Source organism: Pipistrellus hanaki, assembly GCF_964339955.1.
Source record: "Pipistrellus hanaki genome assembly, chromosome: 6".
Lineage (NCBI taxonomy): Eukaryota > Metazoa > Chordata > Mammalia > Chiroptera > Vespertilionidae > Pipistrellus > Pipistrellus hanaki.
The window spans coordinates 72,083,969-72,101,208 of NC_140508.1; the positions used below are offsets into that span (position 1 = coordinate 72,083,969).

Genomic DNA, 17,240 nt, shown 5'->3' on the forward strand with positions numbered 1-17,240 from the left:
CTCAAATAAATAAATACATACATTTAAAAAAATTTAAAAAATAATAAAGTATATCCAGGAAGATTCCTTAACATATTGAGTAAGCTTTCTTTTATTTTTGTCACTTGTATTATTAGATGTATTTATGGAACAATGGCAATGGCTTATTAGGAGGTGGAAAGTTTCATAAAGAAATCATTTAATATTATGAAACAAAACTTCAAGGTATCCCACAAAGTTCTATATAATGCACCATAGTAATTTAATTACAACATTTACAAATTGTTAAACTTAAAACTTTAATAAGCAAAATAAATTAGAAAACTAAAGATGATGGCTGAAAACAATTTTTATAAATGGTCCCTAATCATTTTACAAAAAGCTTCATTTTATTACCTAACTAGTAACTTAAATTTCATTTTTTTTGAAACTTAGTTCTTTACAGAATATTTACTTAAAAGATATTTCCAGAGCATTTGAGATCTTGCTCCATAGGATGTCCTCCGTTTGGCTCAAATAAACTCTTAGATGTGATTGTCAAAATTTCTTTTTATTCAGTCTCCATAGAGATTGTCAAAAATTGCCAATGCCAACTATGTTTCAAGTCATCATGGCAAGGTATCGAGAAAAGTTTTCAATTAGCAATAATCATGGCTCAGATTAACCTTATTGGTTATGATACTACCACTATGTAAAGCTTATCAGAATATTTTTTACGACTTTTTATAATCTAGCCAGAGGAAATATTTATATTTAACATGAATATATTTCCCATAAGTATCTGGGAGTGTTAGAATCATAGAATATTGAAACTATAAGGTCCTGAAAAAAATTTTGTTCAACCATCTCAATATATATAGGAGGAAACTCTTACCCAAGGACACAAACTTCCAGTTAATGTGCACTCAGTAAATATTTATTTAGCGCCCTCTACTGGAAAGTCCTGTTAGATTGGCCAGGGACACAGCAGTGAATGAAAGGAGGGGAAAACTCCTAATCTCAGTCTATATATTATAATCTAGTGAGGGGAGAAAGACAAATAAATATATGAAATACATAACCCAACAGCTGGACAAATATGCTATGAAGGACAATGAAGCAGAAAAGGGGAAGTGTTGCAGAAGGAAACTAATTTTGAACATACGGTGGTCTGAGGTCTCAATGACCCAGGAGGAAAGGGGAGGGTCACATGAGTAGATGAGGAGTTTTCTGGGCAGAGGCAACAGCCAGCCAAAGGTCTGAGGGAGACGCATACTCGGCCTGTTCCAGAGACAGCATGGAGGCTGGAGTGGCTGGAGCAGAGCTGGGAAATGGAGATGATAGCCCGCTAGAGTTGAGAAGGGACTTGCAGGCCTTTGTAAGGACTTGATTTTCATCATATAAGAAATGGGAAGCTCTTGAAGGTTTTTGAGTAGCGGAGTGACCTACCTTAACTTTGGTTCACGTGGAGAGAAGACAGGGAGACAAGAACAAACAGAGACCAGTTAAGAAGCTATAAATTAACCCAGAGGAGAGGCGACACTGTGGGACCAGGATGGTAGATATGGAGCTTGTGAGAAAGGGTTACATTTTTAAAGGAAGAACCCGGAGGGAGTAAATGGCAGAGGTAGGGCAGGACCCAGGTTTCTGGAGCCTTTTTTTTTTTTTTTTTTTACACACCATGTTGCTGAGTTAACTTCCAAGAGAATATTTCCAAGAAACAATTTGATTTCTGCGTTACAATTAAGGACGAGAGTTGCAGTGTTTAGTATGCAGCTAAGCACAGCTCACACGCTTGGTGAGACTCTTTCTCTGCTACGAGGATCAGCTGGCCGAGCAGATGCACAGTCATAGATGATGGGTAACTGTAAGTGCCAACCTGATGGGCCACAGGGTGCCCAGATGCAACATTATTTCTGGGTGTGTCTTGGAGGGTGTTTTCAGGTGAGGTTAGGATTTGAATCGGCAGGCTTTGTAAAGTGACTGTCCTCCCCAGTGGGAGTGGGCCTCAGCCAATCCGCCTCCGGCCAGACTAGAACAAAAGGTGAGGAAGGAGGAATCTGATCCTTTTTCTCCTGCACAGGACAATGCTCCAACCAACTGTGCCACACCAGCCAGGATTATTTATTTACTTTTTAATATATTTTTTGTTGTTGATAGTATTACAGATATCTCCCATTTTCCTAAATGCTTTATTTTAAAGAAATTTTATTTGTATAAGAAACAAGATAAATTACATATTTTTAAAAATTACATATAAGGACACTACCGGAATAGCCTCTAGACACTACTGTTGGCTGGTTCCAAAGCTCAAAGGGCCTCAGGTAATAACGTATCGGGTGAGTCCTCCCCCTCGGACCTCGGACAGCCGCCGGCAGTGTCGTAAGATATTCAGCATAACATGAAACCTCTTGTCAACTTTCAAAGCTGTGAACTCCTTTATGTCAGCTTCCACTACAAAATAATGACCTGCAAATAAAGATATTTGTGCTAATTTTTATAAGGACAACTTTAAGATGAGTCTTTGTGATTATGAATGGCACTAATCATGTTTACTATCATTATCCAACTAAAGTGAGAAACGGTATTCTTGCTAAAATAACAATTATTCTTTCAACTGAAGTTGCATAATGTTTACTGTAGCATTTCAGTAACGTAGCCCTGCTTATTGTATCACTAGCTATCTGTTGCTGTCTTTTGAACAATTCACTTTTTAAGAGCTAATTTGAGATGGAGGATAAGAGAACGAGACCCTCAGCAGCTCTATCACTTGAGTGGCTGAACTTGGACAAGTAACTTGGGCTCTCCTTTGCCTGGTCTGCAAATGGAGTAGTGGTGGCCGGTACCTCCTGAGAGCGTGATGAGGACTGAAGCTCCCTTGGTATACCATCTGGCACACAGGAAGTGCTATATAAGCATGACCAACTGTTATGGTTACTATTCTAATTCTGGACACACTGGTTATAGTTCCATAAAAACTCTAAAGCAGTGTTTCTCAGCCTCAGCACTACTGACATTCTGGGTGACATAATTCTTTTTTGTGGGAGCTGTCCTGTGTATTGGCGGGGACTTTAGCAGCATCCCTGGTCTCTATCCACCAAATGCCAACTCAACCCCAGTTGTAGCAACCAAAAATGTCTCCAGAGATAGCCAAATGTCCTGTGGTGGGAAAATCACCCCCAGTGGAGAATGAACTCTCTAAATTTAAAATGTTCTAGAATTAGTTTTGTTTCTCATGATTTATTTACACTCCATACAGATGGCAAGTATACATATACGTATATGCTGTCATCTTACCTTTGGTATCCTTTGTTTCTTCATCCATGAATCTGTGATAGAGATTTCTGGCCACAGAACTCATAGACTTTTTTGGTTGATGTAGGATCTTATATTTACTAACTACTGCCTTGTTGATTTCTTTAATAACATCATTAATTTGACAATAGGTTAAGCGGGATTTCATGTACCTGTAAATAAGTAGATGATTAATGTTTTTGTTAATTATTTTGCACAAAATGTTTTCTTTGAAAAATATTTATGATGTTATACTTAATCTTCTTATTTCTCTTATTCATCAAATAACCCCTTAGTTTAAAAATTAATACTCTACCATTTAATTTCCTTCTTTTATTTCTTTATGAAAGCATTTTCTAAAAACCCTTCTACTCCACAGTTCTTCCCTATAGTTCAGCCAATGAGCAACAACAATTTAAAAAAACTGAACAGCTCAAACAGAATTTCATGAAAACAAAGTTGTCAATAAAGGAAAAGACTGAGTGACCAACTCCCCGAAGATTAGAGAGAAATGTCAGCCTCCTTATTCGTCCCAGAATTATCCAACAGCCAGTATTTTTCAAGTCGCCATTAAGCATGTGGAAAGATGCTCAACATCATATGTCATTAGGAAACTGAAAATTAAAACAAGATACCACTGCACACCTATGAGAATTGCTAGTTGCTAAAACAGAAAAAATTGACCAAGCTGATGCAGGTAAGGATGTGACGCGCTGGTAAAGCTCACTCATTGCTGGTGGGAATGCACAATGGCCCAGCTGCTTTGGAAGTCAGTTCGGCAGTTTCCCACAAAGCGAAACACACTCCTCCCGTAGGATCTAGCAACCTCACCCTTAGAAATAACGGTTCAGTGAAATTTCTCTTAGGCAAGTCTATTCTGTAATTCCCCGCTTCCTTGAGCTAGAGGTCTAGGAGGAAAATATCTGGGACACAGAGCGTGATTATTTTACTTTCCTGAGAGCTGTCTATATCAGTTGTAGTTGTTTTCGTAATAATAAAAAGACAACCAATTATATATGTGAAATTAAATAAAATCTATAAGGAAATACTCTATCAGAGTAGAATTATAATCATTTTCGACAACAAATATTTTCTAACTACATCTATATTATAAAAACTCAGTGGCCCTAACACCGTAACAACCAAAGACCAGCACGGGTGGGTGGGACTGTGCACGTGGTGAAGGGTGCACAGGTGGACGGGGCTGCAAGTGTGGCAGGGCAAGCACAGGTGGGCCAGGCTGCACGATTTCGCATGCTGGGCTTCTAGTGTGTTATAAAATAATAATGAAAAATGTAATGATATAAAGCCAAGAAGCGAAGTGAAGCCCTGGAATTATGAGAGTTTAAAAACACAATTCCCATAACTCAATGGTCAGCAAACTCATTAGTCAACAGAGCCAAATATCAACAGTACAACAATTGAAATTTCTTTGGAGAGCCAAATTTTTTAAACTTAAACTTCTTCTAACGCCACTTCTTCAAAATAGACTCGCTCAGGCCATGGTATTTTGTGGAAGAGCCACACTCAAGGGGCCAAAGAGCTGCATGTGGCTCGTGAGCCGCAGTTTGCCGGCCACAGCCATAAGTGGTTTCCCACAGCTATCAAAGTGCAAAGGAGACCTGCCTCTAGGCAAGGCATGTTGTGTTATTCACCCATTTTCTCCCAGAGACCCAGGCCCAGAATAGAGCCCAGACTCAAATTTAAGCGTGTGACGTAAGTTAAGGGACAAATGGAAAGACAAACACAACACTCTCCATTCTAACCTCAAATCTAAACAACACAGTTGCTTTACAAATCACAGCAAAACTGAGGCTACGTCTAAAATGTACGGGGATGAGTCTAAATCACAAAATGATCCTGGAGAGGATGCGGCAACAAACTGACCCTTCTCTGAATCTCTACGTGATTTTAAGCATTTCAACAAGAGCTTCCCTGCATTTTCATAGTCCAATACAAAGCTGTTTTAGAAAAGATCATTTGAACACAGCATATGATGATGAATATAATCAAGCCTTGTGACTTAAACAGTTATGTATGTTGATTATTAAAGAGTTGAATATTAACATAAATACTTACACAGGAATGCTATTAAACTCCTCAGAGGTTATAAATGGCATCTCTTTAATATTCCTTTGCTCTTTAGAGGGCTTCTTTGTGACTGCAGGTTCCTCAACTTTGACAGGTTCTTCAGAGTCAAGATCTGATACATTTCCACTACAGAAGACATGCACAGCATATAGGCAATCGTCAGAACTGTACGCATACTGGGAAGAAATCAGTATCCAACACATGGTGCAGGTCACAGAACTCCAAAAACAAGAAGATGGACAACAAAATAAACCTGATAGGAAGAATCAGGGCTGAAGAGGGATTCTGACCTCTTTATAACCTCCAACAACCAGTTTCTGAAGCGTGGTAGAAGCCAGATGTTAACTGCTCTGGGAAGAGGAGGTACAAACATACATTGGCAGTAAACAGAAACAGGACAGTAGTTTGAGGGGGAGCAGAGCTAAGTATCGATATTTTGTTCTTTTGGATGTTTTTAACATGGGAAGTGCATTAAGGTTATTTCTACCCTAAGACAGGGCCTCTGAAAAGTCAGGGGGGATTCTGCCCCTCAGAGGACATATGACAAAGTCTGAAGACACTTTTCATGGTCACCACTGGTGGGGATGGGGGTGTGGAGGGGAACTGAGGTGCTACTGGTAGAGTAAGGGATGCAACTAAACACCCTATTCTCACAACAAAGAATGATCTGGCCTAAAATGACAAAATCTGCTCTAAGGGAAAGAAATGAGAAAAAGTTGAGGAAGAGATCCTAGAGGAGACTCACTCTTGGGAAAGAGGGGCAACCTTTCCTTCAGAAAGAGCAGGAAAGAAAGCTGGTGAAAACGGGGGAAATAAGACTTCCGGTGTAAGTGACCAAAAACAAAACAAAACGGACAGCCACTAGCAAAACTGCAAGCACACAAAAAGGCAAAAAGACTTGAGGTGTTCGTTATAATACTCTCTAATAAAGAGGGAATATGCTAATTGACCCTCACGCTATCACAAAGATGGCAGTGCCCATAGCCAATAAGGAGGAAATGTGCTAATTGACTGTCCCACCTCAAAGATGGCAGCACCCATAGCCACAAGATGGTGGCACCCAGTCCCCTCAGCCCCACCAGAGCAGCAGGGGTGTAGCAAGGCCAGGCCCACCCACGCACCTGCCTCCGGAGTCCCCAGTCCCCTCAGCCTCCCCAGCCTCCCAGGGCTGGCCTGAGGCGCAGACAAGCCTCAATGGCAGCTGCCTGAGGCTCAGGTAACCAGGGCCGGCCGAGGCTTGAGCTGCCGAGGCTTGAGCTGCCGGCAGTGATAGCAGAGAGGTGAGGTGTGGCATCGCCTTCCCCTGATCGCCAGGTCGCCTCCCACCACTGAGGGCTCCCAGACTGTGAGACAGGGCAGGCTGGGCTGAGGGACCCCCCTCCAGTGCATGAGTTTTCATGCACCAGGCCTCTAGTAGTTTTATAAATACAGATGGCAAGAATAATTATGAAAACACTTACGAGTTCTGGGTCACTGTTACTTGAGGCAAATGGGGAGGAATGTTTTCTTTGAGATGCTCCACATCTTTATAATCTTCTTCAAGAGATGCACAGAGTTCCTAAAATTCAAAAAATGCTCATGAATAAGGGTCTGTCCTGCCTGTGTATTAAGATGTCATAGAGAACATGAAAGGCCATGGTGCCCAATCACATGAATTGTGAGTTTTCAGAACACAGAAGGGGTGAAAAAGTACTGAATGCAAGCAATATTTTAAAAAGAGCCACCCTAAGGTGCCTCGTTAGCGCAGTAGGTAGCGCGTCAGTCTCATAAAAAGAGCCACCCTAGTCGGTGTGGTTCAGTGGACAGAGTATTGGCCTGTGGACTGAAGGGTTCTAGGTTTGATTCTGATCAAGGGCACATGCCAGGGTTGTGAGCTCGATCCCCAATTGGGGGTGTGCAAGGAAGAGCCAATCAATGATTCTCTTTCATCATTGATGTTTTTTTCTCTCTCCCTCTCTCCAAAATCAATAAAAATATTTTTTTTTTTTTTTTAAAAAGAGTTGCCCTGGTTGGTGCGTCTCAGTTGGTTGGGTGTCATCTAATGCACCAAGAGGTTGCCAGTTCCATTCCTGGTCAAGGGCACATGCCCGGGTTGCGGGCTTGACCCCTAGTAGGGGGCATGCAGGAGACAGCCCGTCAATATTTCTCTACCTTTCTCTCTCCTAAAATATCTCTAAAATCAATAAAAAACACATTTAAAAAAAAAGAAAAGAAAAGAAAGAGTTCAACATGGCCCATTATTTTCCAAATGAGGACCCAGAGATCCCAAGAGGTGAACTGGCTTCCTCAGGGTGGCAGGAGGTGCTAAGGGCAGGCTAAGAATCCACATCTCTTCCCAGGGCAGGTACTCCTTCCATCTCAGCCTACCAGGACATCATTTGTTTAAATTAAACCTACCAAGAATTAGTACGTAGGAAACATTCCTTTTTAGTAAGGTTCAATTCCATTGGTACCAACGTGAAAAAAGGAATACCTGTGAAGCTCTGCAGTGCTTTATACTGCGAAAATAAAACACAAAAGAAACTGCACCAGTAATAATTTGCAAAGCCAAGGACATTACAAACTTACAGAACCCTTAAGAATTCCCGGTGACTAAGAAATTTGTACTTATTGCCTTTTTATTCTGTTGCTTCGCTAGAACTTGTATGCATATATGCATAACCCATGGGCACAGACAACAGGGTGGTGAAGGCCTGGGGTGGGAGTGTGTGTGTGTGGGGGCGGGGGGTGCCCTAGAAGAGGTCAATGGGGATGAGGGGGCAGGAGACAAATGTAATACTTTCAACAATAAAGATTTTTTTAAAAATTAGGAAAAACGTTACCTTGAGTGAACTGGTAGTTTGTTCTTGAAATTGAATTTCTATTTCCAATTTATTCAGAAGTTCATTTATTACCATGATCTCATCTCCTATTTTACTTAATATAGTCTTCGAGTTAGGGACTTGACCTATTAATAAACAAAGGCAACAAAGGTAAAACAGACAATAAAGTGTGCAGAAAAAACAACAGTGCACACATACCAACCCAACTCTGGGAACTGAGCTTTACCTTGGAGACACTTGGGGGTGCAGGAAGAGCTGTTTCAGGCCCTAGCACCTGTCTCCATGGATAATCTTAAAACCTAATTTCTAAGTACTGGTATGGAAAAAGAGAGAGAGGTAAGTACAGTGTCCCGAGTCTTTTGTTTCTGGCAAGTTCCTCCACTATAAAAAAACAACTAGAGCAGAAACCAGTTTGGCTCAATGGATAAAGCGCTGGCTTGGGGACGGAAAGGTCCCGGGTTCGATTCCGGTCAAGGGCATGTACCTTGGTTGCAGGCATATCCCCAGTAGGGGGTGTGCAAGAGGCAGCTGATTGATGACTCTCATAGATGTTTCTAGCTCTCTGTCTCTCTCCCTTCCTCTCTGTACAAAATCAATAAAATAAAAAAATAAAAAAAAAACATATTCATTGTTTAAAAAACAAACAAACAAACAAAAAAAAACCACAACTAGAGCCCTGGCTGGTTTTGCTCATTGTCCCAAGAACCAAAGGGTCACAGGTTCGATCCCCCACCCCAGTCAGGCTGGGAGGCGACAGGTGCATGTCTTTCTCTCCAGTCAATGTTTTGCTCTCTCTCCCCACTCCTCCCACACTTCCACACTCTCAAAAAAATCGATGAAAACAATATTCTTGGGTGGGGGTTAGAAAAAAAACAAACCCACACAACTAGAAATGCTAGATAAAATAAGGGCCCTCTACAGGCATAACTGACCTTCATGAGAATAAGGTAAATGCTCTCAAACCAGGGAATGTATGTGAGATGCTACAGCAGCAGCCCTAATCTGGGGGGAAACGGGGGTGCAGAGGGAAGCTGGAGAGAGTCTGTCAGTCTCAGCAAGCAAATATACTTAGTTTTAATGGGGATCAAGCCAACATTTTGGATTTTCAAAGCACAGGGTGTTGGAAGTGAGAATCCCAAAGAAAGCCAGGACCCTTCTTCATGGGATGTATCTTCAGTGAAAGTGTAACCTAAAAAATTCTAATCACTGGCTGGGGAGAAATAAGCTTGTGTCTTGGTCAGCGTTCAGGTGTGTGGGGGAGGTTAGGGAGAGTTTCCCTTCAGAATGTGTAGTAGAGGGTTGGGATTCATATTTACACCAGCCACATGATTAATGACCCCAAGTGGAGAAAGTGACATAAAAAGTCCCATGCTGGTGGCGGCCCTGGGGGCCAGCCAGCCAGAGAGGCCTGAGTTTGTCGAGCAGCCGGCTCCCTTACTTCCAACTCCACCTCGCTAGCATCATAGGTTTGAGGATGGGAAAACCGGAGTCTCCCCCTCTCTAGAAATAAAACAAGTAACAAAAACCGTGTGTTGTTTTCCCCCCTTATAATCAGATCTTTACACCTTCACTTCTAACAACCAAACACACATAAATAAAAGCACAATTTGACGATATCTGTAAGTTATGGAGGCAGGAGAGTGAAATGGCTAGAGCTCCAGGCCTGAAGTCCGAGAACTCAGTGCCTACCTCAAGATTATTGTCACGATAAGTGAGAAAAAGCATACAACATGGGCTTAGCATTGTGTCTGGAACCCAGTAAAGCAGTCAGTAGGAGCTCACTCCTTCTCCTCCTCCTCCTCACAAGATGCACTATTAATATATTATTCTACCTAATAGGGCAATGCTAATTGCATTTGACCCTAGGTCTGTAACAACTAAATCAAATGAATAAAGGAGATTATTGAGGTCTTTACTGAGATTAATTTCAGGGGATTAAATAGCTAGTTGGGTACACAGGTATTTAAAATGACTTTTAGTCACCTAAATTTTAAGGCCTTGTTTACTGACTTGTAGTAATGGTAATAGTTGAGTAAATTCACTATTTTTGATAACAGTGATCAGTAAATTACAGCAGCTGAAGTGCTTTCAAATCGCCATTTGAAACTTGACATCACCTTTGTATTCATTCACTTAACCAGGCATAAGATATCAAAGGGGAACAGCAATCAAAATGCATTGTGTACAAAGTCAGTGAAATCTATTCTACTTACCACAGTTCCTTAATGACAGAGATTTTTTAATATTGCCAATCTTTTCATTAATATGAGAGCATAATTGGTCCAGATCTGAAGAGGCCATCCTTTAAGCCTCTGAAGGAAATGCAAACACAATTTCAAAAAACAAAAGTCAGGCAAATTCCTGCTCACTTTCAAAATCCAAGAATGGTTCATATCCAGTAGGTCACATCCACTTGAAAATAAATTCGAGAGAGGTCAAAAACAATTTTTTTCAATTCTACAAAATTCAGTTTCTAATCAAGTCCAGTATTGACTGGTCTTAGAGCCTCCTGTAGTCTACACATCCCAAACCAAGGTACAGGAAATAAGCCTGCATCATCTCTTTAAGGATTTAGGGGGGCAAATATAGAGAGACAACATTGCCATTTTCTTTAAAAAACGCAAAATAAACACGACTTTTGCGAAATAACAGCAAATGCAAAGAAACGGGTGCAGGTAAACATTTCTCCCATGCTGGGGGCCAGGGAGGCTGGTGGGACTGGGGCTTTCCTGTGTGGGGTCGGTAAAAAGGAGGAGGAGATGATGAGGAGGAAGGGACTTGGCTACTGCCACTCTGAGGTGGGCGAGGGCGTCGCAAGCACCCCCTCCAGGTTGCCCAGCCAGCGGAGGAAGGTCAAGCCCTGCTCCTCCGCCCCCGCACCCCCTCCCGCGCGATCCCGCCCCCCCACACCCGTCCAAGCAATGCCTTCTGCCTGCTTCCGATGTCCGGATCCCCAGTTTCACGCGGGTCCGGGAGCAAAGGGCCCACTCGGGGCCGAAAGACGGGCCACTCAAACTCTGATCTTCGCCAGAAGCCAGGGATCGCGAGACCGGACTCTGGGAGAGAAACAAATTGCCCGCCAGACCCGGAGCCGCGCAGGCGCACAACGGGCGCTCGCGGACCGCCCTGCACATCAGGGGCGTTGGGCCGGGCCAAAGTGGGGGGGCATTGGGCGGGGCCAAAGCTGGGGCGTTGGGCGGGGCCACGCTAGAGCACGGGGCGGGGCCAAAGCTGGGGCAGGGGGCGGGGCGTGGTTGGGCGGGTAGGAGGCGGGCCTTTGTCGGCTTTGTTGCTAAAGGCTACCAGGACCTTTGCTCCGCCCACGCCACGGCACCACCGGTGCTCACAGCCAGTCCACTAAGCCTGGTCGCCATCCAGCCATGAGCCAAGCTCTCCGAGGGTCCCATGGCGAGCTGGAACAGTAGGTCTCCCAATTAGAATCACCAGGGGCAGCTTCTGCAAACTCCAATGCCTAGGCCAGGTGTCGGCAACCTGCGGCTCCGAAGCCGCATGCGGCTCTTTTGAAGCATTGCTGCGGCTCCCAGCAGCTTGGCAGATAGCAGGGGCGGGGCGGGGCGGGGCGGGGAGGGGCGGGGAGCTGTATCACTTACCTCCACCGCCTCCGGCGCTCCCGGTGCTCTGTGTGGCAGGTTGCAGGCGACTTAGCGTCGCTAGGCAACCACAGGGTCCCTGTCCTGGCCCAGCCTCCTCCCTCACATCACAGCATGAGGGGAAAGAGAGGTACTGACAGAGGGGACACTGAAAAATAATAATAATAATAATAAAGCAATAAAGAGAAAAAAGGGAGAAGGAAAAAGAAGACAGAGAGCACAGAGAGGACTGGAGAAAGAGAAAGAGAGGGCTTGCAGTGTGACTGTCACTGGGAGTCGGGCCTGTACAGTGAGTGGAAAGCATATATTCTGACCTCCTGCTCCACAACAAGGTCCGGTGGCTGTTCAGAGGCGAGGTGCTAAAACGTTTTGTCGTATGTTTGGAAGAAGTGAAAACTTTCCTGTCCAGCAAAGAGCTCACCTTTGCTGAGCTGGAACAACCAGAGTGGCTGGAAAAATTACATTTTATGGTAGACATGACAGCTCATCTAAACACACTAAATACAACCCTTCAGGGGAAAGGAGGCACAGCCCTGCACATGCTGGAGGAGGTTTTGGCATTCAAGCACAAGTTGACAGTGTTTGTCAAAGATTTACAGAGAGGTACACTTCTCACTTTCCCTCTTTGAGAGAGTTCAAACAAAGTCATGATACGATAAATTTGGAATATTTGAAGTCTGCAATCACCACAATGCAAAGTTCATTTGGGAAACGATTCTGTGAGTTCAGAGAGGAAAAAACCACATTATCCTTTCCTGTCACTCCCCTGGCGATCGATCCATTCCTTTTGAATATGACTGCATTTGCAGGTGTAAGTCAACCTGATCTTGAGATGGAACTGGCCGATATAGCCGACAAAGATATAATATATGGGTGTCCAAGTTCAAATGCTTGACCGCTACTCTTGAGGATGTTGCCTGTCAGAAGGCCATTCTGGCTCAGAATCATAAATGGAGTGATATTGAAAACCTTTCCAAATAGGACAAACTTGTATTCGAAACATGGAATGCCATCCCCAACACTAATATAAACATGAAAAAGTATGCATTTGGAGTCCTGTCGATCTTCAGCTCCACATATGTATGTGAGCAGGTCTTCTCCAACATGAACTATATTAAAAACAAACATCGGTCATGCCTCACAGATGACAACTTGCAAGCCTGTGTGAAAATGAAGGTAACATCTTACAGCCCTGATGTGCAGACACTGTGCACTGAGGTTCAGGAGTAAAAATCCCATTAACCAGGTAAATTAAATATTTTAATTAGCTATTAATTTGCAAAAATATATTTTACATTGTTAAGTGAAAAAGTCTTTTTTTTTCTTCAGATTGACAGCTAACTGCACGATCTGGTATATAGCATTAAAGTAAGAAACAATATATGCAGTGTTATACAATATTTGTTTTAAATGTCGCAATGGTTTTGCGGCTCCCAGGTTTTTTTTTCCCTTCGGAAATGGGTCCAAGTGGCTCTTTATGTCTTAAAGGTTGTCGACCCCTGGCCTAGGCTGTACCCCATGGCAATGAAATGAGACACCCTGGAAGTGGGGCTCAAGTCTTCATATATTTAAAACACCCCAGGTAATCCCAGGAAGCAGCCAGGTTTGTGAGCTCAAGACCTGTCTTCAGGGGAGTGTACAGCCTCTGTAAGGGCAAATGCACATTTACAATAAGAAGACGTTTAATTCTCCCAGTTGACAAAGGCAGAAAGCATCCCAGAGCAGGTGTGACACCTCCACAGTCAGGAAATATCCAGGTTCCTTTCATCTTCTGGCGCCACTGTTCCGAGGCATCAATGGATTCTGGCCTTCAGGTTGCCTGTGGTGCAGGCGACCCTGCGGTTCCTCTCTCGGGTGTTAGTACCAGGCAGCAGAAAAGAGGAAGAGACAGGGTAAAAAGCTCACCTTTAAAGCTTTTTCCTGGAAGCCACAGCCAGTGGTTTCTATCTGCTTTTCACTGGGCACTCACATCTACAAAAGAGAGCGAAAAAATCATTTTTAAAAATTAATTTGGACAGTTAAAAGCATCCTCAACAATACAGGGGTTCCGTTTGTAAGGGAAAATGAGAGTAGATTCCAGATGGGAAATAGCAGCCTCAGCCATTTCTACTTATTCCTTTTTTAATTTTTTTAATCCTCACCCAACGATATTTTTTCCATTGATTTCTAGAGAGTGAAAGGGAAGGAGTGGTGGGGGGAGAAAGAGAAAAGCATCGATTTGAGAGAGGTATATCAATTGGTTGTGCCCCTGTCGAACCTGCAACCCAGATATATGCTCTTTTTTAAAATATATATATATTTTTTATTGATTTTTTTACAGAGAGGAAGAGAGAGGGACAGAGAGTTAGAAACATCGATGAGAGAGAGAGACATCGATCAGCTGCCTCCTGCACACCTCCCACTGGGGATGTGCCCGCAACCAAGGTACATGCCCTTGACCGGAATCGAACCTGGGACCCTTCAGTCCGCAGATCAACGCTCTATCCACTGAGCCAAACTGGTTTTGGCCAGATACATGCTCTTGATAGGGAATCGCACCCATGACCCTGCAGTGCTCCGGCTGATGCTCTAACCACTGGATACACCAACGAAGACTCTACTTTCTATTTAAAAAAAAAATCTTTTTAAAAAATCTTTTATTATGAAAATCAAACAGTAGAAAGGGTATAATCAACCCTCCATGCCCAACCCGTCAACCAGTTTCAGTGATTTAATTATTGCAAATCTTGCTTCATCTACACTTTCTTTTTTCCCATTCCTTGCCTACTGGAATATTTTGAAGCAAATCTTTAACACTTTTTTATCTAAAAACGTTCCCATAATTATATCCTAAAATAGACACTTTAAAATTACCATATTGGTATTTTTACAGGTAAATATTTTATTAATTATTCCTGAATAGCAAATATCCAGTCAATGTTCAATTTCCCCTACTTGTATTAAGAGTGTTTCTTTTAAAAACTGTTTGTTTGTTTTTTGTTTTTTTTAATATATTTTATTGATTTTTTACAGAGAGGAAGGAAGAGAGATAGAGAGCTAGAAACGTCGATGAGAGAGAAACATCGACCAGCTGTCTCTTGCACACACCCCACCGGGGATGTGCCCGCAACCAATGTATTATACATGCCCTTGACCGGAATCGAACCTGGGACCTTTCAATCCGCAGACCGCTCTACCGCAGAACCAAACTGGTTACGGCTGTTTTTTTGTGTGTTTTTTTAATTAGAACCCAAACAAGATTTAAACTTTGTTATTTGGTTAATACATTTTTAAATCTCTTAATCTCCTTACACATACTTATTTAAGCTTTTTTTTTTTTTTTTTTTTTTTTTTGTCCTTTTGCAGGACAAAGCCTTTCATTTTAGGAGCAGAAATTCACTGTGTTGGGTCAATATCCACTATAAGATTATTTCCCATAAGAAAATAAACAGAAAAGCCAAAACAGGTTTGGCTCAGTGGTAGAGCGTCGGCCTGCGGACTGAAAGGTCCCGGGTTCAATTCTGGTCAGGGGCATGTATGTTGGTTGCGGGCACATCCCCGGTAGGGGGTGTGCAAGAGGCAGCTGGTTGATGTTTCTCTCTCATCGACATTTCTAGCTCTCTCTCTCTCTCCCTTCCTCTCAGTAAAAAATCAATAAAATATATATTTTTTAAAAAAATAATAAAATAAACAGGAAGAAGAAAGTATCAAGGCACTAAGTACAACGTCACCCCAATAAACTCAATTAAAAATATGTGAGGCAAAACCTGATACAAATGAAAGAAAAATGACCAATCCAATATAACAGTTTGAGACTATAACCAAATCAAAGATGTACCTAGAACACTGTATACTTCAAACTTGATAAGACAAATATTTACTTCATGGAAATGCTGGTTGGACGTCTCCCTTGCCAGCAGGCGCTAGATGGCAGGGCAGCACCATTCTTGAGAGCACCAGCAAAACAAATTGCAAATTCAGGGATATGTGGCCACAGGTGGGAAGGAAGTCCACTTACTCTAAAGGTTGTGAAGCAAAATTTCATTATCGTCTTTGTTAGCACTTGCTTTTTATGGTTATTAAAGGAGAACATGTTTTTAATTGAATCTTTGAACAACACAGAAAAGTTATAAAGAAAAAAACAGAAACTCTCATTATTCCACCTGCCATATACAAACACAGGATCCAGGTCCTGCTTCTGAAAATAAAAATGGCTCAGTGCAGACGTTCCCAACATTCTCTGTAAACAGCCTCTGCTCAGCGTTTCCTCCCCTCCCTGAGTGTCACCCAATGCTAACCTTAATCCCACTCCAATCCAGCCTTAACCCACAACCCTCCCCCTTCCAACATGTATGAAATGCTGCTTCATTTGTCACAGATTTGGTATTCATGGTGGGCACTGTGGGTGGTAAACTTATCATTTCAACCATGGTGCAACACATTTCAAAAAATAGCCATGATACATGTTTTAATTTTAATGAATTCGAGTTTATCAATTTTTAATCAATAAAGAAATATATTTTAAAAATCAATTGACCATATGTGAATGAGTCTATTTCTGGGCTTCCTATTCTTTTACATTAATGGATATGTCTATCCCTTTACTAATACCATACTGTCTTGCTTACTGTAGTTTTACGCTCTAGCATAAACCTTATTCTTCGAATATGTTGATTCAAATAAATTGATTTCAGAGAGAGAAAGGGAGAGGGAGAGATAGAAACATCAATGATGAGAGAGAATCATTGATCAGCTGCCTTCTGCAAGCCACCTACTGAGGATCAAGCCCACAACCTGGGTATGTGCCCTGACCTGGAATTGAACCATGACCTCCTGGTTCATAGGTCAATGTTCAACCACTGAGCAACACTGGCTTGGCAAGCCCTATTCTTTTAGCCATAGATTGTACACTGGAACCTTAGAAACTTTTAATTTTAGATACTAGCAATAGAATCTTTCCGTCACCTTGAAAACACAAGATGGATATCCAAGCCCTCCTCTCCTGGGGCTGTAGCCTGTAAAATTTACGGTATATAATTCTCATGGGGCTTAGTCACTTCGCATTCTAACTCCCATGGGACCCAGTCCTTTGGTACATGCCTTCTGCCTCCACCCATCCTAGCATTGCCCTACCTTATTCAAACCAAATCTAGGCATGTGTAAGTGCTCCTGAGCCCGGATCGCACACCAACTTCTGGTGCTGACTTGCGGACTATCACAATGTAAGTTAATGGATATAATACTCAATAGATTCTTAGATTTTAAAATAAACAAGTAAACCACAGTTCAACTATACGCAGTTTCAGACACAACCAAATATATAAAAAGATAAAGGACAGGTGGCTTATGGACGTTATCCTCTCAGTCTCAACTCCAGCAGAAATCTACCTCCTGTAGGTCCAGAAATTGTCTTGGGCTTTGATTGCAAAGATAATATAGATATATTTAGAAATGGACATCTTCAGACTTCCAGGGGCAAACCTAG

General features: G+C 42.3%; 1 protein-coding gene across 1 annotated transcript; it reads right to left on the reverse strand.

Annotated features, from left to right (window-relative positions):
• Positions 1–2,078: 2,078 nt before the first annotated feature.
• Positions 2,079–11,276, reverse strand: SKA1 (spindle and kinetochore associated complex subunit 1). Its single transcript, XM_084888912.1, has 7 exons — positions 11,091–11,276; positions 10,379–10,477; positions 8,166–8,290; positions 6,804–6,901; positions 5,332–5,469; positions 3,256–3,425; positions 2,079–2,427 (listed from the first exon to the last, which is right to left on the reverse strand). The coding sequence occupies exons 2-7, from the start codon at positions 10,464–10,466 to the stop codon at positions 2,279–2,281; spliced, it is 768 nt and encodes a 255-aa protein (XP_084745038.1). The 5' UTR covers positions 10,467–10,477; positions 11,091–11,276; the 3' UTR covers positions 2,079–2,278.
• Positions 11,277–17,240: the final 5,964 nt, after the last annotated feature.

Excerpts from the sequence above, each read along its gene's own strand:
- SKA1 (XM_084888912.1), bottom strand. The coding sequence starts at position 10,466 with ATGGCCTCTTCAGATCTGGACCAATTATGCTCTCATATTAATGAAAAG. Across the intron at positions 5,470-6,803 it reads GTAACAGTGACCCAGAACTC|TGGAAATGTATCAGATCTTG; the intron begins GTAAGTGTTTTC and ends TGTCTTCTGTAG. Across the intron at positions 3,426-5,331 it reads GAGTTTAATAGCATTCCTGT|GTACATGAAATCCCGCTTAA; the intron begins GTAAGTATTTAT and ends ACTTATTTACAG.